This window comes from Mirounga angustirostris, unplaced genomic scaffold (assembly GCF_029215605.1).
Source record: "Mirounga angustirostris isolate CCGP_5_RB_7025 unplaced genomic scaffold, mMirAng1.0.hap1 SCAF_4, whole genome shotgun sequence".
Taxonomy (NCBI): Eukaryota; Metazoa; Chordata; class Mammalia; order Carnivora; family Phocidae; genus Mirounga; species Mirounga angustirostris.
In genome coordinates this window covers 158,963,739-158,990,174 of record NW_026991712.1, presented here as the reverse complement: position 1 = coordinate 158,990,174, position 26,436 = coordinate 158,963,739, and the positions used below count along the sequence as shown (strand labels likewise).

The window sequence follows — 26,436 nt, the reverse complement described above, 5'->3', positions numbered from 1 at the left end:
GGGAGGAAGGGCGGCCAAGTCGATATCACATTAAGTGTCCTGCCTGGGGACGGGGGAGAGGCCCGGGGTTTGGCGGGGTCACCTTGGGCTGGGGCTACGCATCAGAGAACTGTGCGAGAGGGAGGGCCGCACACCCAGGCCCCGGGCGACCCTATCTGAGAACGCCTGCCGGCCCAGAGGAGCCAGTGCGATGACATTCCAGAAAGGACCACCGGCCAAATAAGAGGACCCAGTCCCTGCCCGTCTCTTAGCCCCAACCCCTAAGAAGCCAGACTCCCAAGTGCGAGGCTCGGGCTCGGAGCTCTGCCGTGCGGCGCAAGCTTCCACATCGGAAGGAGGGAGAACGTCCTCCCACTGAGGATCCCAGGAACTGAAATTAAAAAGTGACTTTCCTACCTACCGGCAGGGCTGGCAGAGGAATCTCTGCACGTCGCGGGGCCAGGTTGCTCACCCGGCAGCCGGGGGGCACTGAGGCGGCGCGCCGCGGGGTCTTGTGGGAGGTGCCGCGGGCTCCCCGCGCGCAGGCGCAGTGCTGCCGGGCGGCGGGCTTAGTCCCGGCCACCGAGCTCTTCGCAGCGCCAGCAGTCACTCGCGGAGAGACTGGGGCTTACAGGGGCAGTAGGGGTCAGCGGAACGATGGAGATCAGAACGCCGGAGTGCGGGTGCGATGGAGGGACTTGAACCCCCAAATCTGGGGCCCCGGGGGCGATGGTCTCGAAAAGAGTGTGATGCCGAGATTTGACTGTAGAGGGTGGGAACATTTCGGGTTCTCTAAAGCACTCACCTCACGGTGCTCTGCTCATCTCCGACGGGGGTTAGTGGCATCTGCCTCCAAGTGGCTCGTGGATCCCTTTCTCCTTCCGACTCCAGGCTTGGCTCCGCAGCCCTGTGACCGGCTGCTCCGGCTCTGAGCGCCTCCCAGGTCGGGGCCGCGATCCTGTGTCTCCCCTCTCAGAGCAGTGTGGCCCCGGGGGCATCCAACCTTTGGTGCCTCAGGTTTCTCCCTAAAGTGTTTGGTCGCCTGCGTTGCCGTTCTTCTGTCCAGAGGTCCCTAGCCCGTGTTCCTCCAGGTATGTATCCTGAGAGGTGCTTAGCGGAGCTTTGAGCCCGGTTGGGTTTTCGAAGACTTGTTGGGGGGAGGGGGCCGGATAGAGATTTGGAGCCCTGGAGAAAGTTGCCAGCCAAGGACATGCTGTTCCTGAGCCAGTGGGAACAAGCCATGCACTAATGAATGAAGGCTGCAGCAACACAGGCAGCTGGAACCCGTCCTTGAGGGGACACACCTGTGACCTGAGGCCTGCCAAAACTGAGCCAAGGCTGGGGTGTGGAGGAGGACGGGATTGTGGAGCTGCTGGGGCTGCAGAGGTTACTTAGCAAGGCTTGGGTCACGTGACCACTTTCAGCGAACAGGGAGACACTGTCGAGGTTTGACTCAGAACAGAGGAAGGACAACTTAACTGAGATGGTGAACAATCTGTAGCATGGAGAAAAGAAGGCAACATAGGGCAGGGGGGTTGAGGGAATGGTTCAGACAAGGCAGAACAATGGCCACACTCTCTGGGAGCTGCAAGGAAGGCTTGGTGTCTCATGGCTCCTTCCTCCTCCAGCTCTGCCTCCTTAACTCCCTGACCTTGCCTAGGAGGAAGAAGAGATGACCACTTCCCAGGTAAGATGCAATTTTCCTTTTTCAGTCCAGACTCTTGAGGAAAAACATAAGTTCCTCTTTCTTCCTTAGGAAAGGAGAAGGAAATATTCATGGAGCACTTACTGCATGCTAGATACACTCAACATTGACTTTTAGTTCTCACAATAGGTGTGAGAAGTGGATATTATTCCCGTTTTACAGATGTAGCAACTGCCTCAGTGAGGTTTAGAGACTTGTCAAGTTCACCAAGCTATTAAATGGGGAAGTCAGGATTCATCTCTAGGTCCCTTGTCTCTGCTGTACACGTTGTCAATGGACAAGTCTTCTTATCCATGGACTGGGCATAAATTGTCCACATCCAAAGGGCTGGGTCTAATCTGTGAAATGAGGGACTCCAAAGAAAATGCTACCTTCAGGCCTGATGCCCTCCTTTAAGTTTGTTCTCTACCTGACATGTTGCTCCTTCATTTATCCACTGAGTTGTGAAGCTCTTTTTATTTGTAAGAGTAAGACAAATTGACTTAGATACACTTCTTCGAAATATGTGATTTCTTTGGGGGAGATTAATATATACATGTGTAAAATAGTAATTACTCATGTATCCATTAATTAAAATGAAAGAAGCCATATTTAAATATCAATCTGAGGATTGAAGTCAGTGGTATCAGTGCTAGAGAAGGGTGATTGAGGAAGACTTCCTAAAGTAGGTGAGCTTTTGTTTCTTAAAGAGAAGATTTGAGTATATGAACTTCCATACCTCTTTCAAGTCTTTACTTTTTTTATTGTTGATAATTGTTTTATGGCCTAATAGGTGATCAATTTTTACAATGTTTCATGTGTGCTTGAGTACAATATATATTCTCTAATGGTAGGTGCCAACATCTATAGGTGCCCATTTATTTTTGTTTGTTTGACCCATCAATAATTGAGGGAAAAAAATGTGAAATTTCTTTGAGTAGTAGATATGTCAGTTTCTCTCTACAGTACTTTCATTGTTTAAAAAGATGTAATTCGTGGATGTTTTAAGAGGTATATACAAGTTTAGAGTTGTTGTATCTTCATGGAGAATTGAATTTTTTATCTCTATGCACTGACCTTTTATTTCACTAGTGATGCTTTTCATCTAGAAATTTACTTTGTTTGATATTACTATAGCTATTCCAGCTTTCTTTTGGTTATTATCTTTTTCCATACTTTTATTTCAACCTTTTCATGGCCTTATGCTTTAGGTATATCTCTTGTTAACAATTTAAAGCTGAAAAAAACAAAACAAAACAATTTAAAGCTGAATTCTCCCTCCTCCCCCCTCATCTGTGCCTTTTAACTGGCAGATTTAGTCTATTTGCTTTTAGTGTAGTTATTGGTATATTTGCTGTGTTTATACTATCTTACCTTTTTTTTTTAAGTAGGCTCCACACCCAGTGTGGAGTCCAATGTGGGGCTTGAACTCACAACCTTGAGATCAAGACCCAAGCTGATATCAAGAGTCGGACACTTAACTGACTGAGCCACCCAGGTACCCCTATACTTACATTTTAATTTTATTTGTCCATTTTTCTGTTTTTTCCCTCCTTTCTTACCTTTTGGTTTTTGTATATTGTTTTTTAAGTGGCTAGGGTTTTTTTTTTTTTTTTTTTTACCCCTCTCTATTTGTTTTAAATTTAAAACCTATATCTATTCTTTGGGTGATTATCCTTGAAATTTTATGATATATTTGCAAATCCAAGTTTAAACAACTCAAAGAATATTGCAAAGACTTTAAAACTCTTTACTACTGATCACATCTTCACTTGACTTATAAGTGATTATTTTCTGCATTTTAATTCTGTTCTTTTAACTTAATAAATTAGATATTATTAGAATTATTTTATACAGACAACGTTTGGATTTACATACATATTTATCACTTATTTACGTGCCATTCCTTCTCAGACTTTTGGGATCACTTTTCATTTTCCTCAAGTGCATGTTTTTTAAAATTTATTTTCATTTTATTATGTTATCTTAGTCACCATACAATACATCATTAGTTTTTGATGTAGTGATCCACAATTCATTGTTTTAGTATAACACCCAGTGCTCCATGCAGTATGTGCCCTCCTTAATACCCATCACCAGGTTAACCCATCCCCCCACCCCCGTCCCCTCTAAAACCCTCAGTTTGTTTCTCAGAGTCCATAGTCTTTCATGGTTCCTCTCCCCCTCCCATTTCCACCCCTTCATTTTTCCCTTCCTTCTCCTAATGTCCTCCATGCTATTCCTTATGTTCCACAAATAAGTGAAACCATATGATAATTGACTTTCTCTGTTTGACTCATTTCACTTAGCATAATCTCCTCCAGTCCCAACCATGTGATGTAAAAGTTGGGTATTCATCCTTTCTGATGGCTGAGTAATACTCCACTGTATATATGGACTACATCTTCTTTATCCATTCATCTGTTGAAGGGCATCTCGGCTCTTTCTACAGTTTGGCTATTGCGGACATTGCTGCTATGAACATTGGGGTGCATACGGCCCTTCTTTTCACTACATCTGTGTCTTTGGGGTAAATACCCAGGAGTGCAATTGCTGGGTCACAGGGTAGCTCTATTTTTAATTTTTTGAGGCACCTCCACACTGTTTTCCAAAGTGGCTGTACCAACTTGTATTCCCACCAATAGTGTAGGAGGGTTCCCTTTTCTCCACAATCTCTCCAACATTTGTTGTTTCTTGCCCTGTCCATTTTTGCTATTCTAACTGATGTAAGGTGGTATCTCAATGTGGTTTTGATTTGAATTTCTCTGATGGCTAATGATGATGAACATTTTTCATGTGTCTGTTAGCCATTTGTATGTCTTCTTTTGAGAAGTGCCTGTTCATGTGTTCTGCCCATTTTTTGACTTGATTATTTGTTTTTTGGGTGTTGAGTTTGAGAAGTTCTTTATAGATCTTGGAAATCAGTGCTTGGTCTGTAGTGTCATTTGCAAATATCTTCTCCTATTCTGTGGATGTCCTCTTTGTTTTGTTGACTGTTTCCTTTGCTGTGCAGAAGCTTTTTATCTGGATGAAGTCCCAAAAGTTCATTTTTGCTTTTGTTTCACTAGCCATTGGAGATATATCTTGAAAGAAGTTGCTGTAGCCGATGTTGAAGAGGTTACTGCCTATGTTCTCCTCTAGGATTTTGATGGATTCCTGTCTCACATTGAGGTCTTTCATCCATTTTGAGTTTATCTTTGTGTATGGTGTTAGAGAATGGTCAAGTTTCATTCTTTTGCATGTGGCTGTCCAATTTCCCAGCACCGTTTATTGAAGAGACTGTCTTTTTTCCATTGCATGTTTTTTCCTGCTTTGTTGAAGATTACTTGACCATAGAGTTGAGGGTCCATATCTGGGCTCTCTATTCTGTTCCATTGGTCTATATGTCTGTTTTTGTGCCAGTACCATGCTGTCTTGGTGATCACTGCTTTGTAATATAGCTTGAAATCAGGAACGTGATGCCCCAGCTTTGTTTTTCTTTTTCAGCATTTCCTTGGCGATTTGGGGTCTTTTCTGATTCCATACAAATTTTAGGATTGTTTGTTCCAGCACTTTGAAAAATGTCATTGGAATTTTGATCGGGGTGGCATTGAAGGTATAGATTGCTCTGGGTAGCATAGACATTTTAACAATGTTTATTCTTGGGATCCATGAGCATGGAATGTTTTTCCATCTTTTTGTGTCTTCTTCAGTTTCTTCTTCAGCGTTCTGTAGTTCCTAGAGTATAGATCCTTTACCTCTTTGGTTAGGTTTATTCCAAGGTATCTTATGGTTTTTGGTGCTATTGTAAATGGAATCATTTCTCTAATTTCTCTTTCTACAGTTGCATTGTTAGTGTATAAGAAAGCAACTGACTTCTGTGCATTGATTTTGTATCCTGCCACATTACTGAATTGCTGTATGAGTTCTAGTAATTTGGGGGTGGAGTCTTTTGGATTTTCCACATAAAGTATCATGCCATCTGCAAAGAGAGAGAGTTTGACTTCTTCATTGCCAATTTGAATACCTTTTATTTCTTTTTGTTGTGCGATTGCTGTTGCTAGGACTTCTAGTACTATGTTGAACAATAGTGGCGAGAGCAGGCATCCTTGACGTGTTCCTGATCTTAAGGGAAAGGCTCTCAGCTTTTCCCCATTGAGGATGATATTTGCTGTGGGTTTTTCATAGATGGATTTTATGAACTTGAGGAATGTTCCCTCTATCCCTATACTCTGAAGAGTTTTAATCAGGAAAGGATGCTGTATTTTGTCAAATGCTTTTTCTGCATTAACTGAGAGGACCATATGGTTCTTCTCTCTCCTCTTATTAATGTGTTCCTATCACATTGCTTGATTTGCGAGCGTTGAAGCACTCTTGCATCCCGGGGATAAATCCCATTTGGTCGTGGTGGATGATCCTTTTAATGTATTGTTGGATCCTATTAGCTAGGATTTTGTTGAGGATTTTGGAGTCCATATTCATCAGGGATATCAGTCTGAAATTCTCCTTTTTGATGGGTCTTTGCCTGGTTTGGGGATTAAGGTAATGCTGGCCTCATAGAATGAGTCTGGAAGCTTTCCTTCTGTTTCTGTTTTTTGAAACAGCTTCAGGAGAATAGGTATTATTTCTTCTTTGAATGTTTGGCAGAATTTCTCAGGGAATCCATCAGGCCCCTGGCTCTTGTTTTTTGGGAGGTTTTTGATCACTGCTTCAATCTTGCTACTGGTTATTGGCCTATTCAGGTTGTCAATTTCTTCCTGTTTCAGTCTTGGCAGTTTATAGGTTTCCAGGAAGGCATCCATTTCATCCAGATTGCTCAGTTAGTTTATTGGCATATAGTTGTTGATAATAATTTCTAAAAATTGTTTCTATTTCCTTGGTATTAGTCGTGATCTCTCCCCTTTCATTAATAATTTTATTAATTTGGGTCCTTTCTCTTTTCTTTTGGATAAGTCTGGCCAGTGGTTTATCGATCTTATTAATTCTTTCAAAGAACCAGCTTCTAGTTTCATTGATCTGATCTACTGTGTTTCTGGTTTCTAATTCATTGATCTCTGCCCTAATCTTAATTATTTCTCTTCTAATGCATGGCTTAGGCATCGTTTGTTGCTTTTTCTCTAGTTCTTTTAGGTGTAGAGTTAGTTGGTGAATTCGGGATTTTTCTGTTTTTTTGAGCGAGACTTGGATGGCTATGTATTTCCCCCTTAGGACCGCCTTTGCAGTATCCCATAGGTTTTGGACCAATGTGTTTTTGTTCTCATTGGTGTCCATAAATTGTTTAAGTTCTTCTTTGATTTCCTGGTTGACACACACATTCTTGAGTAGAGTGGTCTTTAGCTTCCAAGTGTTGGAATTTCTTCCAAATTTTTTCTTGTGATTGAGTTCCAGTTTTAAAACATTATGGTCTGAAAATATGCAGGGAATAATCTCAGTCTTTTGGTATCAGTTGAGACCTGATTTGTGACCCAGTATGTGGTCTATTCTGGTGAAAGTTCCGTGTGCGCTTGAGAAGAATGAGTATTCTGTTGTTTTAAGGTGGAATGTTCTGTATATATCGATGAGGTCCATCTGGTCCAGTGTGTTATTCAAAGCTCTTGTTTCTTTGTTGATTTTCTGCTTAGATGATCTGTCTATTGCTGAGAGTGGAGTATTGAGGTCTCCTACAATTAATGTATTGTTATCAATATGACTCTTTATTTTGGTTAACAGTTGGCTTATGTAGATGGCTGCTCCCATGTTGGGGGCATAGATATTTACAATTGTTAGATCTTCTTGTTGGATAGAACCTTTAAGAGTGATATAGTGTCCTTCTGTGTCTCTAACTACAGTCTTTAGCTTAAAATCTAATTTGTCTGATATAAGAATTGCTACCCCAGCTTTCTTTTGAGGTCCGTTGGCATGGAAGATGGATCTCCAGCCCTTCACTTTCAGTCTGGATGTATCTTTAGGTTCAAAATGAGTCTCTTGTTGGCAGCATATGGATGGGTCCTGTCTTTTTATCCAGTCTGCAATCCTATGCCATTTTATGGGAACATTTAGGCCATTCACTTTGAGAGTGATTATTGAAATATATGAATTTATTGTCATCATGTTGCCTGTGAAGACCTTGTTTCTATAGATTGTCTCTGTAAATTTCTGTTGTATATCACTCTTGGGGTCTTTCTCCTTTTATAGAATCCCCCTTAATATTTCTTGCAGGGCTGACTTAGTGGTCACATATTCTTTCAGTTTTTGCTGGTCTTGGAAGCTCTGTATCTCTCCATCCATTCTAAATGACAGCCTTGCCGGATAAAGTATTCTTGACTGCATGTTCTTCTCATTTAGTACCCTGAATATGTCTTGCCAGGCCTTTCTGGCTTGCCAGGTCTCTGTGGATAGGTCTGACGTTATTCTGATGTTCCTCCCTCTGTAGGTAAGGAATCTCTTCCCCCTAACTGCCCTTAAGATGGTTTCCTTGGTTCTAAGATTTGTGATTTTTAATATTACATGCAGGGCGTTGGCCTGTTTTGCTCTTGGGAGGGGTCCTCTCTGCCTCTAGGGCATGAATGTTTGTTTCATTCCCCAGATTAGGGAAGTTCTCAGCTACAATTTGCTCAAATATATCTTCTAGTCCTCTCTCTCTCCACCCCCTCAGGGATCCCAATAATTCTGACAGTGGAATGTTTCATGGTGTCACTTATTTCTCTGATTCTGTTTTCATGGATTTTGAGTTGTTTCTCCCTGGCCTCCTCTTTTTCCTTCTTTTCCATCAGTTGGTCTTCTAGATCACTAATTCGTTCTTCTGCCTTGCCTACCCTAGCTGTTAGATTATCTAGATTAGATTGGATCTCACTGATAGCATTTTTAAGTTCTGCCACTTCAGCTTTCATTTCTGCCCTTAGAGACTCTTATATGTTGCCATTAATCAATTTCTCCATTCTAGCTATTGACTTCACAACTGCTACCCTGAATTCCATTTCTGACATCTTGGTTATATCTGTATCCATTTGCAAATCTGTGGCAGAAGTCACAGTCTCTGAGTCTTTCCTATTTTGGGAGTTCCTCCTCCTAGTCATTCTGTTGAGGGGTGGTTGAGGGAATGTACAGAGTCCAAATTATTGACCACAACCCAAGCAAGATGCACCTGTTTTCTAGGGACCTTAGGGTTGTTGGCCTCTTCTTCTCCCAGCCTGTCGTCTGGGGGAGGGGCCTGCCATGCTGTTACTCAGGCAACCCTGTTTGGGCAGAGTTGCCCTCCCCCTGTGGTGGGGGATGGGCTCAGTGAAAACCGTTTTTGGGGGGCTTTTGTTCTCTGGCAGGTTTCCCTGGCAGCTTTCCATGTCTCTTCTGAGAGTCAGAGCAGAAGAGATCATTTTCAACCTTCTGCCTCAGAGCAGAGAGATCACAGTCTGTTCTTCAGTGAGCTCTCCAGGCCACACTATTTCCGTTTCTGTCTATGCTGCTATAAACTGCAGTGTCCTGGGTTGTGCGCTCTCAGCAGTGCTCCCAGTCCTCGCCTCCAGGTCGGGGCACGTCTCTGCCCTTTGTGCTTCTAAAACCACCAGCCCCCAGTTTGCTTGCGTGGCCCCACCGCTCCGGGTTTCAGTCCAGGGAGCTGCCCTAAAGTCCTTTCCCCGCCACTACTGGTCTGCGAGTCTGTGCCCTGTCCCCAGCACGGGAGGCCCTCGAGCACCAGAGGTGTAGGATCCTCACAGCCTCCCTCTTCTTTTTATCTCCCCATATCTGCCCGCAGAATCACGGCTCTCTGCTTCATACCTCAGAACCAACCCCCTGTGATAGTCTGTTTGTAGAGATCCAGATCTATCTTCTTACATCTCAGGCTGATTTCATGGGTGTTCAGAGTGGTCTGGTAGATATCCAGCTCAATTCCATGGACCAGTTGGAATAGGGTCCCCTACTCCTCCGCCATCTTTTCCTCCCCCTTAAGTGCATTCTTTAGAAGTTCCTTTTTAATGCCTCTTAAGACATTCCATTTATTTTTTCACAATTGTATGTTATTTCCAGATAATTTCTTTGCTTGATTATCTTATAATTGCGTCTTTTATTTTCTCAAGTGATTTATGTATTGGTGCTCTGGTTCTGTGTCTAGTAGTTTCAATATCTATCGTTGTTGGTAGTCTAAATTTGTTTCCTGCTGACTCTCACCTTTGGTTACTTTAATTGTTAGCTCACTGATTGATCTTAATATGTATGAGTCCTATGGGACATTTTCCTCCAGAGGGAATTTGCTTCTGTTTCTGCCAGTAGCTTAGAGGATGCTACTAGATGATTCCCGTTCCTTAGAGTCAGTCTAACCTCCCCACCCTGCAGCTGGCACAGGTTCTGTATGACATAGCAGTGCTGCTGTTGGCATCTTTCTGTGGGGCAAACCTAAGCCTTCCAACTGCCTGCCACTCTGATACCAGCTCACTCTGTGGTTTTGTTTTATTTTTCATTTTCAGTTGTGGGGAAAAGAATAGTCCTTTTTCAGTTGTTTCTAGTTAGGTGAAATTCCTTGTTTTTGTAAAATAATGTTATTGGCCTGTAAAACTTACACATATTTTTATATCTGGTTTAGTATTTTTCAACTTTACTAGTAATCCAAGAAATGTCGATTATAAAATATTGAAATGGCATTTTGGCCACCTGAAAATGGTAGATATGTGCTTTTTAAAAAATGTCATTTTGCCACAAACCTTTCGAGGGCTTTTGGAAGTATGTGTCAAAAGTCTTTAAAGTGTGGGGTGCCTAGGTGGCTCAGTCAGTTGGGCATCTGCCTTCAGCTCAGGTCATGATCCTGGGGTCCTGGAATTGAGCCCCCCATCAGGCTCCCTGCTCAGCGGGGAGCCTGCTTCTCCCTCTCCCACTCCCCCTGCTTGTGTGCTCTTTCTCTTTCTCTGTCAAATAAATAAATAAATACAGTCTTTAAAAAAAAAGTCTTTAAAGTGCCTATATCTTTGACCTAGTAATTCTACTTCTAGGAATTTACCCAAAGAAAAAAGTTGATAAGTGCATACAATTTAAATACAATGTTATAACTTGCATTGAGTAATAGTCAGTATAGTGATTAAAAACTGGGAAGCAATTGAAGTGTTCAATATAGGGAGACTGTTAAATAAATTATGTAACCATAAGGTAACCATTCTGTGGCTATTAACAAGGTGTAGACGAATATTTACTAATAAAGGGAAAAGTTCATGATACTGTAATTGAAAAATATTTTTTAAGTTGTAAAGAATATTCCCAATTTAAAAAATCTACATATATATGCCAAAATATAAATAGCAGTTATTTGGGGGGCAATGTGATTATATATTATGTATTTTTTTCTGTAGTTTTCTCTTATTTTCTATAGCACTTTTGTTATCAGAAAAAAGTAGCAAATGAAATGTGGGAGGGAGTTATTAGAGATGTTTGTTGTTTTATTATCAAGTTTTCTTTCCATAGATGAATAGTAATTAATTAGCACATACTCTGGGCAGGGGGAAGGTCATGATTTAAAGGTCTAGCCTAGAAATACAGGCTAGCATTCCATCAAACTAGTGGGCTAGATCAGTGGGGTTTTTTTTTCAAATTTTTAAATTTAAATTCAATTAGCCAAAGTATAATACATCATTAGTTTTTGATATAATATTCAATAATTCATCATTTGTGTAGATCAGTGCTTTTTTATATATATAAAAAGGATATATAGCATTGAAAAATAATCCCAGCCAAGTGGTACTACAATTGTATTGCACAGGCATTCTAGAAGCAAGGAATATGAAGAAGAACCATGGGACACCTGGGTGGCTCAGTCAGTTAAGCGTCTGACTCTTGATCTCAGGCCAGGTCTTGATCTCAGTGTCATGAGTTCAAGCCCCACATTACGCTCCATGCTGGGCATGGAGACTACTTAAAAAAGAAGAGGAGGAAGAGGAAGAAGAAGAACCAGAGGTTGTGCTTTCTTTATATAAGACCAAATAGATCAGAGGCTTAGAGTATATAGTTATATCAGCAGCTAATTTATGTGGGCCTATACTACTCACTGTGTGTAGGATCATTATAAATATGAGACATCTTAACACTGCCAGTGATTTTTCCACACGATCTGTAGTGGTACAGCCATATATAGACTTGATGTTGCTTTTTCTTTAATAGCTGAAATAAAACATAGGGTTGGGTATTAAAAACTGTGGTTTTAGGCATTTATAATAACATCTCTATTATATTTAGGAATAAATTTTAGAAAATAACAAAGTGTAACTGATGTGATCATTCATTATTGACTAAGAACAAATCCAATTTTATTTTTGTAAATTTGTAAAACAAACTCTTTAACAAATATTGTCAATCTCCCAATATTCAAGACCAGGTCAAAATATTAGCAGTATTTCTATATTCAAGACCAACTTGAATATTTTCATTTTTACAGCCAGTTCCCAAAAGCTTCTCATAATTAAGAATGAAAACAAGTGCTACAGTATGAACATGTCTAATTATTGGGCATTTATTTTGATCAGCTTTGTTTCTGAAGTTGTTGTATCTCTAGATTTAGAATTTTGCATTAATTCACTTCATTATAACAAATGCTTTATATAGGAAATAAGTTTGTGAGGATTCTGAAACAGAATAAGACAGGGGCTAGGTATCCAGAACATATGTCTTAAGCGTGTCTTGTTAACATTTAAACTGCCATTTATTTTGGGTTTATTCAGGAAAAGCAGAGAACTGCAAGTAGGGACAAGCAAACTAAGGCAAAGACGTAGACAAGTCTGGAGAACACAGGAGAGGAATGCTCTCTTATAGAGGAAAGGAGTGGGGGAAATTGGGAGGGCTGTTACAAACAAAAAGTCCATCGGAGTAAACTGGGAGTTCAGAATATAGTGCCTATTCATTGGCTGAGTTGTGACAGTCTCTCATTGGCTGGGCTATTGTCAGGGCAGGAGAAAACCTTTCTTCCTCCTGCTGGGATAATAAAGTAGTAGCTAAAGTAGTGTCCACTTGGAAGGTACAACAGGTGCTTTTCTTGTTGGGTCTGCAGTTGACCCAGTGGTAGGGTGTGAGAGCTCTCCTTGCCAAACGAGGTTTCCTTTTATTAATTTTCAGTCTTTAAGTCACATATAATATATAGTCCTAGAAAATAAGAGTTACAATTATTATACGCTAAATATTGATGATGTTGATTTAAGACTGAAATATCATTAGTGAATTATTATAAGGCTTTACAAAAGGCACTGAATTTCATTCTTAGAATCTCCCCACAGTACAACTTATTCTTTCTTCTTAGAACCATAATGCATCCAATAACTACACTAAAAGATCTATCACATCTTTATTCATAGTAGTTGTTTTATAGTGCAATAATTGAGAAGAAAAGCACTAGCTTTTCAGTAATCCCATAAAATGATTTTCATTTTGTAGGACATGTGCTTGCCTATTGCCCAAACTGCCAGTTCTTCCCAAGAGCATTTTAAGACCTGGTCACTTATGAGGCACCTGGGTGGCTCAGTTGGTTAAGCATCTGCCTTTGGCTGAGCTCATGATCCTGGGGTCCTGAGATGGAGTCCCTCATTTGGCTCCCTGCTCAGCGGGGAGCCCGCTTCTACCTCTCCCAATGCCCTCCCCCCCAACTCATGCTCTCTCTCTCTCTCATATGCTCTCTTGCTCTCTCTCAAATAAATAAATAAAATCTTAAAAAAAAAAAAAAGACCTAGTCACTCTTGGGGCACATGGTTGGCTCAGTCAGTTAAGCGTCCAACTCTTGATCTCAGCTCAGGTCTTGATCTCAGAGTCCTGAGTTCAAACCCTGTGTTGGGCTCTATGCTAAGCAAGGAGCCTACTTTAAAAAATAAAAAATAAAATAAATAAATAAAAAGAAAGAAAGAAAAAAAAAAGATCTAGCCACTCTATTTGGGTATGAATGCAGCTGTATTTGCTCTTGGTAGTCTGTAAGATAGTTCAAGAATCTACAAGTGTGCTTAAAAATAGAAATGATATCTTCCTAATCAAATGAAAACTTTACATTTTGTGAACATGGGGGTCAGAAGGTTGTTAATATGATCAGAAGGGTTCTGAACTCCTAAGGAAATAGTTATTGTTTTTAAAAATAATCATTGCATATTGACATCTGTTATTCTCATTTTGGTTTTTATATTTTCTGTTTATTTCAGATGTATCCCAAGTACCTAGACCACTGTTCTTTAAATGGGTTTTAAATTTAGACATTTCTTGTTTATTTCTTTTAACTGAAGTATAGTTGACACAGAAGTTTATTTTATTAAATGTTGTTTTGCCATCCTATGAGATGATCATATAGGTTTTCGTCTTTCACTTGTTATGATTACAGAAGTAATAGATTTTCTAATGACAGTTGTTCAAAGAACCCAAATCCTCTTTACCTAAAAGAAACTTATTGAAGGATATTTGGTAGCTCACAGAATCTCCTCAGAGGCCAGAAAGACAACCTGGAAGCCACACAATTTGGAACAATGCCCAAATCACACAACTGGACCATCCCAGTGGAGAGACCACTGCTGCAGAGCAGACACCCAGTTTGCACTGCTGACGCAGGGCTGCAGACACCACCCCTAGAACATTTGCTCTACTGCCTCTGGAACTGGATGCCTCTGCTGTCATCCTTACCATTTCCAGCCATTAGCTTCTGAATTAAAGACTTGTGCATGTGCATCTGGTTGGCTAACCAAGGGACACTGGCAAGTGAGTTTCTGGCTTCTATCTTGAAGACACACAGATGCATAAAGTGAAGAATTTCCTAGACATAGGGTGTTTAAAGTTGCTGTGTTGCCAAAAAGAATGACAGATCAAGGAACCTTTAGATTTGTTTAATAATAAAGATACCTGTTAGCCTGCCTAATTAGGCAGAGTTCAGTGAACTTAATGCTGAATTACAACTTTAAAATGAAATGGAACGTGGCTGTGTAGATAAATAAGTACATAAAGAAAATGGACATCTCCAAGTATGTATCTAAAACACATATAACACTATGGGTCTGTGTACGGTTGTGGGGAGTGAGGAATGGGGAGTAGTTAAGGCTGAAACACAAGTTTGGGGCAGCTGGATGATAATGATACTCTTCACTGAGATAAGTAACAGGAGATGGAGATGTATACATGTGTGTTTGTGGAGGGGGAGTTAGAGGACATTTTGAAGTTCCTGTGGGACATCCAATTAAAGAAGTCTAGAAGGAAGTTAGATATCAAGGTCTGAGACAGATCCAGGTTAAAGATACATGGTGAGTTGTCACCATGTATATGGTCATTAAAGTCAAGGGCTTGGTTGAGATCATCCAGCCGATATGTGACAAGAGAAGAAAAAGAAGGTAACTAGAGAAAACCCTTGAGGAACACAGATATTTAAGGAATGGTCACAAAAAGAGGGGCCAGAGTAGAGGTTATGTTGCAGGAAGGCAAGATGGTATAGACCAATGAGGAGGCAGAGGTGGGATGGTGGCTCAGAATAGTGGTGGCAGCAGAGAGAGAAGAGATCTTTAGGAAGATTTAGTGATGGAGCGGGTGTGAGAGATGACACAGAGGAAGTAAATGATGATACCTATTTTGCTGACTTGAACATCCAAGAGGTTGGAGGTGTAGTTTCTTGAGTTAGGGAACGTTGGGAGAAGCAGGTTTGGAAAGGGAGATAAAGTCAGAATTGAGGAGGTTGATTTAGATGGCTTTGAAATATCCAAGTAGATTTTTATTTCATTTGGTAAATATTTATCAATTACCTACTTCATACTGAATGTTCATCAAGTAGATAGTGGGGTCTAGAACTCTAGGCCTGGCTAGAGGTCTTGGCTGCCAAAGTGCTTTTAAGAGTTGCCAGAATTTGGGGATGCCTGGGTGGCTCAGTCAGTCAAGCGTCTGCCTTCAGCTCAGGTCATAATCCCAGGGTCCTGGGATCGAGTCCCACATCAGGCTCCTTGCTCAGCGGGGAGCCTGCTTCTCCCTCTGCCTGCCACTCCCCCTGCTTGTGCGCTCTTTCTCTAACAAATAAATAAATAAAATCTTTAAAAAAAAAAAAGAGCTTCCAGCATTTGGATGGCATTTGAGGCTGTCAGCATAGATGGGATCGTATAGAGAGAGTGAGAAGAGGGCCTGGGATCCAACCCAGGGAACCCCAACATTGATGGGTAGAGAAAGAGAGAGTGATCAGAGAGGTAGGGAAAAAACTGGATTACTATGATAGCCAGACTCTAGGAGTAGAGTTTTGAGGAAAACCATGTGGTTATTGGGGCCAAATAATACCAAGAAGTGAAGCATAAAAATGATTGAAAACTTTCCATTGGATTTATGAGCAAGGAAGTCATTAGTTATCTTAATGAGGATGAATTTCTAGAATTGGGAGTGTTAGAACAAAGGATGTTTGATAAATACTGCCAAATTGTTCTCCAAAGAAGTTTTTACTAATTTATACTCTTTCCATCAGTATAGGTGGGTCCTGTTTCCTCACACTCTCATTAATAATGGGTATTATAAGTCTTAATCTTTATACGATGGATAGAAGAAAATAGTATCTTATTACCTGAATGTCCATTTCTTTGATAATTTGTGAGGCATTTATTTTTCTTCTAGGAATTACTTAGATCATTTTTCACTTGTCCATTTTTTTTTTTAAGATTTTTTATTTATTTGACAAAGATAGACACAGCGACAGAGGGAACACAAGCAGGGGCAGTGGGAGAAGGAGAAGCAGACTCCCCGCTGAGCAGGGAGCCCGATGTGGGACTCGATCCCAGGACCCTGGGATCATGACCTGAGCCAAAGGCAGACGTTTAACGACTGAGCCACCCAGGCACCCTCACTTGTCCATTTTTAAAAGATTTTGTTTATTTATTTACTTATTTATTTAGAGAGTGGGTGAAGGGACAGAGGGAGAGAGAGAATCTCAAGCAGACTCAGCACTGAGTCCAGAGCCCGACAGGGGGCTTGATCCCACAACCCTGAGATCATGACCTGAGCAAAAATCGACTCCGATACCCAACCGACTGAGCCACCCAGGCACCCCTCACTTGTCCATTTTTAACTGGGGCATTTTATCTTCTAATTGCTTTTTTTAAATTTATTTTTTATTATGTTCAATTAGCCAATATCTAATACATCATTAGCTTTTGATGTAGTGTTCAACAATTCATTAGTTGCATATGCTTTTAAGAGCTCTTTGTATTATTAGGGTTAGTGAACCTCTGCATAAGATAATATGTATCTTTTAAAATATTTTAATTCTTTAATTACTCTTACAGCTTAGGGCAGAACTCTGAAGTCTCCTCCATTCTACCTTTTTCAGTGTTTCCAAGTTTACCCTTTGTACCACAAACATTGGTGTAGATGATTAAGAGGAACTACTGTTCATTGGTCTTTTAGGAACCTGTTACATTCAAGGATGTGGCCATGGACTTCACCGAGGAGGAGTGGGGGCAACTAGACCCTGTACAAAGGGCCCTGTACAAAGAGGTGATGCTGGAGATCTATGGCAACCTGGTCTTAGTGGGTAAGGACAACTACTCTTTGGAGGATTTTTGTTTCATGGTTGTTAAAACCTGTGGGCTCTTAAAGTATTTAACTAAGCAAGGGCTTGAGATTCAAATATCAGAGTGTCCAAATCACTGTTTTTAAAAATTTGATTATTGAAGTATAGTTGACATAAAATGTTATATTAGTTTCAGGTGTACAACATGGTGATTTCACAGTTCTATACATTACACAACACTCACCGGGATAAATGTACTTACCATCTGTTGCCATGCAGTGTTATTACAATATCATTGACTATCCCTATTCTTTAGTATTCATCTCCATGATTTATGTTTTTTATAACAGGAAGTTTGGACCTCTTAATCCCCTTAGCCTACTTTGCCCCTCCTCCCTCCCCTCTGGCAACTACCAGTTTGTTCTGTGTTTATGAAAGTGTTTTCTGTTATTGTTGTTGCTGCTTAATTTTTTTTTTTTTTTTAGATTCCACATGTAAGTGAAATCATATAGTATTTGTCTTTCTTTGTCTGACTTATTTCACTTAGTATAATACTCTAAGTCCATCCATGCTACTGCAGATTTTCAGATCTTATTTTTTATGGCTGAGTAATATTCCAGTGTGTGTGTGTGTGTGTGTGTGTGTGTGTGTGTGTACTTCATCTTCCTTATCCATTCGTCTATCAGTGGACATTTGGATTGCTTCCATTATCTTGGCTGTTGTAAATAATGCTGCAATGAACATAGCGCTGTGTATATCTTTTTGAATAATATTTTTGTTTATTTTTAAATACCCAGTAGTGGAATTACTGGATCATATAATAATATTTTTGTTTTTAAATTTTTGAGGAATCTCTGTACTGTTTTCCACAGTGGTTGCAACCAGTTTGCATTCCTACCAACAGGGCATAAGGGTTCCCTTTCCCCCACATTCTTTTTTTTTTAAGATTTTATTTATTTATTTGACAGAGAGAGACATAGTGAGAGAGAGAACACAAGCAGGGGGAGTGGGAGAGGGAGAAGCAGGCTTCCCATGGAGCAGGGAGCCCAAGGTGGGGCTTGATCCCAGGACCTGGGGACCATGACCTGAGCCGAAGGCAGCCGCTTAATGACTGAGCCACCCAGGTGCCCCTCCCCCACATTCTTGCCAACACTTGTTATTTCTTCTCTGATACTAGCCATTCTGACAGGTGTGAGGTGATAGCTCATTTTGGTTTTGAATTGCATTTCCCTGATGAGTGATGTTGAGCATCTTTTCATGTGTCTGTTGGCCATCTGTATGTCTTCTTTGGAACAATGTCTAATTAGGTCCTCTGTCCATTTTTTAATCAGATTTTTTGTTTTTTTGGTGTTGAGTTCTATAAATTCTTTATATATTTTGGATATTAGCCCCTTATCAGATATGTCATTTGCAAATACCTTCTCCCATTCAGTAGGTTGCCTTTTTGTTTTGTTGATGGTTTTCCTTGCTGTGTAAAAGCTTTTTATTTTGGTATAGTCCCAATAGTTTATTTTTGCTTTTGTTTCCCTTGCCTCAGGAGACATATCCATAAGTACGTTGCTAAGGCCAAGGTTCAAGAAATTACTGCCTGTGTTTTCTTTTAGGACTTTTATGGTTTCAGGTCTCATATTTAGGTCTTTAATCCATTTTCAGTTTATCTTTGTGTATGGTAAAAGAAAATGGTCCAGTTTCATTCTTTTGCATGTAGCTGTCCAGTTTTCCCAGCACCATTTATTGAAAAGATTGTCCTTTCCCCATTGTATACTCTTGCCTCCTTTGTGATAGACTGACCATATAGGCGTGGGTTTGTTTCTGGGCTCTCTATCCTGTTCTGTTGATCTGCATGTCTGTTTTTGTGCCAGTACCATACCATTTTGATTACTATAGTTTTGTAGTATATCTTGAAACCTGGGATTGTGATAAATCTAGCTTTGTTCCCAAGATTGCTTTGGCTGTTCAGGGTCTTTTGTGGTTCCATATGAATTTTAGAATTATTTGTTCTGCTCTGAAAAATAATATTGGTATTTTGATAAGGATTTCATTGAATTGGTAAGTTGCTTTGGATACGATGGACATTTTAACAGTATTAATTCTTCCAATCCATGAACATGCTGTCTTTCCATTTGTTTGTGTTATCTTCGACTTCTTTCATCAATGTCCTATAGTTTTCAAAGTATAGATCTTTCACCTCTTTGGTTAAGTTTATTCCTAGGTATTCTTTTTAGTGCTACTGTAAATGGGATTATTTTCTTAATTTTCTTTCTGCTACTTCATTATTAGTGTATAGAAATATAACAGATAAAAAAGGAAATGCAACAAATATCTGTATATTAATTTTGTAACCTTCAACTTTACCGAATTCATTTATCAGCTCTAGTAGTTTTTTGTTTTGGTGGAGTTTTGGATTTTAAACATATAGTACCATGTCATCTGTAAATAGTGACAGTTTTACTTCTTCCTCATCAATTTGGATACCTTTTCTTTTCTTAGTCTGATTGCTGCAGGTAGCACTTCCACTATTATGTTGAATAAAAGTGGGAGGAGTGGACATCCTTGGCTTATTCCTGATCTTAGAAGAAATGCTTTGAGTTTTTCACCATTGAGTATGATGTTAACTGTGGGTTTGTCATTTATGGACTTTATTATGTTGAGGTATCTTCCCTTTAAACCCACTTTGTTTAGAGTTTTTATCATGAATGGATGTTGTACTTTGTCAAATGCCTTTTCTGCATCTATTGAAATAATCATGTGGTTTTTTGTTTTTTGTTTTTTTTAAAGATTTTATTTATTTATTTGACAGAGAGAGACACAGCGAGAGAGGGAACACAAGCAGGGGGAGTGGGAGAGGGAGAAGCAGGCTTCTGCCGAGCAGGGAGCCCGATGCAGGGCTCGATCCCAGAACCCTGGGATCATGACCTGAGCCGAAGGCAGACGCTTAACAACTGAGCCACCCAGGCACCCCTAATCATGTGGTTTTAATGCTTCCTGTTTTTAATGTGATGTATCACATTGACTGATTTGAGAATATTGAACCACTTCTGCATCCTTGGAATAAATCCCACTTGATCATGGCGAATGATTTTTTTAATGTATTGTTGAATTTGATTTGCTAATATTTTGTTGAGGATTTTTGCACCTGTCTTCATCAGGGATGTTGGCTGTAGTTTTCTTTTTTTTTTTTATAGTGTCTTGTTTGCTTTTGTATCAGGGTAGTGCTGGCCTCATAGAATGAATTTGGAGGCTTTCTTTCCTCTTCTATTTTTCGGAATAGTTTAAGAACAGGTATGTTCTTTAAATGTTTGGGAAAATTCACCTGTGAAGCTATGTGGTCCTGGACTTTTGTTTGTTGGGAATTTACCAGTTCAGTTTTGTTAATTGAATCGGTAGGAATCAGTCTGTTCAGATTTTCTATTTCTTCCAGATTTAGTTTTGGATGATTGTGTTTCTAGGAATTTATCCATTTCTTCTAGGATGTGCAATTTGTTTGAGTATAATTTTTCATAGTAATGTCTTATAATTCTTCATATTTCTGTGATATCAGTTGTTACCTTTCCTCTTTTGTTTCTGATTTTATTTATTTGAGTTCTCTTTTATTCCCAATGAGTGTGGCTAAAGGTTTCTCAATTTTATCTTTTCAAAGAACCAGTTCTTGATTTCATTAATCTTTTCTATTATTTTTTTATCTGTATCATTTATCTCTACTCTTTATTATTTCCTTCTTTCTACTAACTTTTGGCTTTGTTCTTTTTCTTTTTAAAGATTTTATTTATTTATTTATTTAGAGAGCACACGAGCAGGGAAGGGGCAGAGGGAGAGAGAGAATCCCAAACAGACTCCTTGCTGAGTGGGGAGCCCGTTGCAGGGCTCGATCTCACGACCCTGAGATCATGACCTGAGCTAAAAGCAAGAGTCAAATACTAAACTGACTGAGCTACCCAGGCACCCTAGGCTTTGTTCTTTTTCTAATTCCTTTAGGTGTGTGTAAGGTTAAATTGTTCACTTGAGGTTTTTCTTATTTCTTTCAGTAGGCCTGCATTGCTATAATCTTCCCTCTTAGAACTGCCTTTGCTGTGTTTCAGAGATTTTGGACCATTGTGTTTTCATTTTCATTTGTTTCCAGATATTTTTTTAAATTTCCTCTTTGATTTCTTCATTAACCCCTTGGTTGTTTAGTAGTGTGTTGTCTACTACTCCATGTGTTTGTGTTTTTTCCAGTTTTTTTCCTCATAGTTTTCTAGTTTCATATTGTTTTGGTTGGAAAAGATGCTTGATATGATTTCAATCTTCTTTAAATTTATTGAGACTTATTTTGTGGCCTAACATGTAATCTCTCCTGAAGAATGTTCCATGTGCACTTGAAAAGAATGTATATGCTGTTGTTTTTAGATAGAACATTCTGTATCTATCTGTTAGGTCTAGCTGATCTAATGTGTCTTTCAAGCCACTGTTTCCTTTTGATTTTCTGTCTGGATCATCTATCCATTGATGTAAGTGGGGTGTTAAAGTCCCCTACTATTATTATCAGTTTCTTCCTTTATGTCTCTTAATATTTGTTTTATGTATTTAGGTGCTCCTATGTTGGGTACATAGATATTTACAATTTACAATTGCTACACCCTCTTGTTGGATTGATTCCTCTATCATTATGTAATGCCCTATTTGTCTCTTGCTTTAGCCTTTGTTTTAAAGTTTGTTTTGTCTAGGGCATCTGGGTGGCTCAGTCGGTTGAGCATCCAACTCTTGATTTTTGCTCAAGTCATGGGCTCAGTGTCGTGGGATTAAACTCCATGTTGGGCTCTGTGCTCAGTGTGGAGTCTGCTTGTCCTTCACCCTCTGCTTCTCCCCTTCCACTCTCTCTCTCAAATAAATAAATAAATAGCTATTTAAAAATTTTATTTATTTAAAGTCTATTTTGTCTGATATCAGTATTGTTACCCCAGCTTTTTTCCCCTTCTTATTGCAAGGATATAATTTTCCATCCTTTCACTTTCATTCTGTGTGAGTCTTTAGGTCTGAAGTGAGTCTCTTGTAGGCAGCATATACATGGCCCTTGTTTTTTATCCATTTAGCCATCCTGTCTTTTGATTAGAGCATTTAGTCCATTTATATTTAAAGTAATTATAGATAAGCATGCACTTATTTCCATTTTGTTAATTTTTTTTCTGGTTATTATAGTTATTCTCTGTTCCTTTCCTCTTCTCTTGCTCTCATCCTTGGTGGCTTAATGGCTTTCTTTAGTGTTATGATTGGATTCTTTTCTCTTTATTTTTAGTGTATGTATTTTAGGTTTCTGATTTATGGTTACCATTGGGTTCATATATAACATCCTATGTAAATAGCAATCTATATTAAGTCAATGGTCACTTAAGTTCGAACAGCATTCTAAAAGCATTAAATTTTTACTTCCCCCTTCATGTTTTTTTTTTTTTAAAGATTTTATTTATTTGACAGAGAGAGACACAGCGAGAGAGGGAACACAAGCAGGGGGAGTGGGAGAGGGAGAAGCAGGCTTCCCGAGGAGCAGGGAGCCCAATGCGGGGCTCGATCCCAGGACCCTGGGATCATGACCTGAGCCGAAGGCAGGCGCTTAACGACTGAGCCACCCAGGCGCCCCTTCCCCCTTCATGTTTTATATATAGTACGCTTGATGTTGACCCAGAGGTGCCTTCTCATATAAAAAAAATTTTTTTTTTTTGCTGGTCAGCATGGGTACTCTCCAGTACCATCTTCCAGATCACCAATCTATTCTTCTGCAACTCTAATCTGCTGTTGATTCCCTCTAGTGTATTTTTCACTTAGTTATTGTACTCTTCAACTCTCATTGGTTCTTTTTTATATTTGCTATTTCTTTGTTAAAGTTCTGAGTTCATATGCTTCTCCAAGTGCAGTAAGCAACTTTATGACCATTATTTTGAACTCTTTATCAGGTAGACTGCTTATCTCCATTTTGTTTAGTTCTTTTTCTTAAGTTTGTCTTTCACTTTCATTTGGAGAATATTCCCACCTGTCCTCATTTTGTTTGACTTTCTGTGTTCGTTTCTGCAAATTAGATGGAACAGCTATCTCTCCTGGTCTTGAAGGAATGACCTTCTGTAGGAACATTCCCTGCGTAGATTACATGTGCCTGGCTGCCTAGAGCTGTATGTAGCAGGCATGGATTGGGGTTCCCAGAGCACTATGTATCAGGGCTGCCTACTGAGATGGCTGGAGTTGAGGCATGCACAGGTCAAGAGGTCTCTGGTCTCTAGGTGCTCCATGCAGAGGGGGCCTGGCAGGGCAGCTGGGGCTGAAGTCCATGTGGGCTGGGAAGTCCCATTGTGTTCCATGCAGGTGGTGCCCTGATGCGTCATCTGGAGTTGAAGGAGGTATGGGCCTTGTGTGTCCTAGAGTGCTTTGTGCCCATGTTGCCTTGGCAAGATGGTTGGAGCCATAGTGGGTGCTGTCCAGGGTTGTCCCAGTGTGCACCACACTGAGGTTGCCTTGGTGGGACAGCTGGAGTCTGGCAGGGGTAGGGGAGATGCCTTGGTGGTATAGCTGGGACTCACTAAGGCAGCCAGCTGGCCAGGGCCCCAACACCCTATTCCTATCTGTGCTATCAAGGTGGAGGGGAAGCATAAACAATGGTGTTTGCCAGCCCCTCCAACCCTATAGAGTGTTACCAAAGCTCCTCTAGGGCCGCTTCCTTTATATTCCAGTTTTTCTTTTAAACCATGACTTTTTTTCCTATGCCCCAGGGTAGCTAAGGCTAGTGTGGTCATGCTGGCTATGGTTCCCGGACCCTCTCCTTTCTCTGCTATCAAGGTGTAGGAAGAATGTAAACAATGGTGCTCACCTGCCCCTCTGACCTCAGAGAGTGTTCTGCACATTCCCCAGTGTTCTGCAGACACTCAAGGGCTGGTTCCTTTACATTCTAGTTGCCCTTTTAAACTGTGGCTTTTTTTCTGTGCCCCAGAGAGCAATCTCCTCCTGGTCCCTCAGTACTGTCCCTTCTACTTTCACTGTGGTTTGCAGTATCTGGGGTAGGGTTCCTGAAGTTACCATGTCTCTGTCTCTGCCATTCTCTGTGTGGTCCCTCTGTCCTTTGTTGTTTAGAAGCTGTTCAGTCCATCCTCAGTTGTCCTTCAGGGGGAATTGTTCTGTATGTAGGCATACATTCACTGTGTCTATGGAGGGGAGTTCAGAGTCTTTCTACATTACCATCTTGGACCCTTCCTCTCAAATCACTATTGAAGAAAGAAAAATGTTGCTACCTAAGTAAAAACATGAGTTTCCCCTCCCCCATTTATATTTGTTATTTTTCAGTTTGAGGTAAATTTCATAGAACATATAATTAAACCTTTTAAAGTGTACAGTTCATTGGCATTTAGTACATCAGTGTTTTTTAACCACCTCCTCAATCAAGTTCTAAAATATTTGCTAATGATGTACTATATGTTGGCTAATTGAATTTAAATTAAAAAAAAACAACTCAAAGAGTCAATGCAAAAGGGAACACCCCAAAATAAATATTTGAATCTCTCTAAAAGAGAACCTCATACCCATTAAGCATCACTCCTTATCCCTCCTTCCTATAATTACTTTTTAATTAGGAAAATATTAACAGTATATTGCACATAAAGTAAAAAGTATCTTTCAGGCTATTTTCTTTTCTTTTCTTCTTTCTTAAGTAGGCTCCATGCCCAGTGTGGAGCCCTATATGGGGCTTGAACTCATGACCCTGAGATCAAGACCTGAGCTGAGATCAAGAGTCAGACACTTAACCAACTGAGCCAACCAGGCACCTCCAGGCTATTTACTATTTATATTCACATATAAGCAGCACATATATATAAGCTAATACGTATTTATTTTGTGTATTTATCTGTTTTGAAGAACAAATTCTGCAACTTCCTTTCAGTTAATAATATATGCTAGATATCTTTGCGTGTCAAAATATTTAGACCCACTTCAGTCTTTTTTTTTTTAAATTTTATTATGTTACGTTAGTCACCATACAATACATCATTCGTTTTTGATGTAGTGATCCATGATCCATTGTTTTCGTATAACACCCAGTGTTCCATGCAATATGTGCCCTCCTTAATACCCATCACCGGGCTAACCCATACCCCCACCCCCCTCCCCTCTAAAACCCTGTTTCTCAGAGTCCATAATCTCTCATGGTTCATCTCTCCCTCCGATTTCCCTCCCTTCATTTTTCCCTTCCTTCTCCTAATGTCCTCCATGCTATTCCTTATGTTCCACAAATAAGTGAAACCATATGATAATTGACTTTCTCTGCTTGACTTATTTCACTTAGCATAATCTCCTCCAGTCCCATCCATGTTGATGTAAAAGTTGGGTATTCATCCTTTCTGATGGCTGAGTAATATTCCATTGTATATATGGACCACATCTTCTTTATCCATTCATCTGTTGAAGGGCATCTCGGCTCTTTCCACATTGCTGCTATGAACATTGGGGTGCATATGGTCCTTCTTTTCACTACATCTGTGTCTTTGGGGTAAATACCCAGGAGTGCAATTGCTGGGTCATAGGGTAGCTCTATTTTTAATTTTTTGAGGCACCTCCACACTGTTTTCCAAAGTGGCTGTACCAACTTGCATTCCCACCAACAGTGTAAGAGGGCTCCCCTTTCTCCACAACCTCTCCAACATTTGTTGTTTCTTGCCCTGTCCATTTTTGCCATTCTAACTGCCAGTAGTGGCTGACGGAGGCTCCCTCCCCCGCCGTCTGTCTTCCCAAATATTGCCTCAGATTCACTTCCCCACGCATCCTACCTTCCAGAAAGTGGTCGCTTTTCTGTTCAGAGAGTTGCTGCTATTCTTTCCTTTGATCTCCTGTTGAGTTCGTAGGTGTTTAGAATGGTTTGATCCCTATCTAGCTGAATTCCTGGGACCAGATGAAATTTAGGTCTCCTACTCCTCCAGCATCTTGCTCCTCCTCCTGGCCTGCAAAGTTTCTGCTGAAAAATCCACTGATAGACTTATGGGGTTTCCCTTGTATGTAACTATCATCTTAGAAAAGATTGCTACTTTTAAAATTCTCTATTACTACTTTTTGCCATTTTAATTACTATGTGTTTTGGTGTGGACCTCCTTGGGCTGATTTTGTTTGGGGATCTCTGTGCCTCCTGGGTATCCTTCTTTCTCCAGATTAGGGAATTTTTCAGCTAATTCTTCAAAAAAATTTTATTCCCACTTTTCTTTCTCTTCCTCTTCTGGGATCCCTATAATGCAAATGTTATTGCACTTGATGGAGTCACTGAGTTCCCTAAGTCTATTCTCATTTCACAGAATTTTTTTCTTTCACCTGCTCAGCTTGATTACTTTCCATTACTCTGTCC

At 40.1% G+C, this 26,436-nt stretch overlaps 1 protein-coding gene across 2 annotated transcripts in view; it reads left to right on the top strand.

The window, feature by feature from the left end:
• The first annotated feature begins 553 nt into the window (after positions 1-553).
• LOC123859744 (zinc finger protein 74-like) overlaps positions 554-26,436 on the top strand; it is a 35,778-nt gene continuing 9,895 nt past the window's right edge. Inside the window, exons 1-3 of one of the 2 annotated variants that reach the window (XM_064589362.1) lie at positions 554-1,070; positions 1,608-1,666; positions 16,985-17,111. In XM_064589362.1, coding sequence (XP_064445432.1) covers positions 1,652-1,666; positions 16,985-17,111 — 142 coding nt within the window. In that variant the 5' untranslated portion in view covers positions 554-1,070; positions 1,608-1,651. The remainder of the gene's footprint in view (positions 1,071-1,607; positions 1,667-16,984; positions 17,112-26,436) is intronic. The other variant, XM_045897970.3, reaches the window with a different exon arrangement.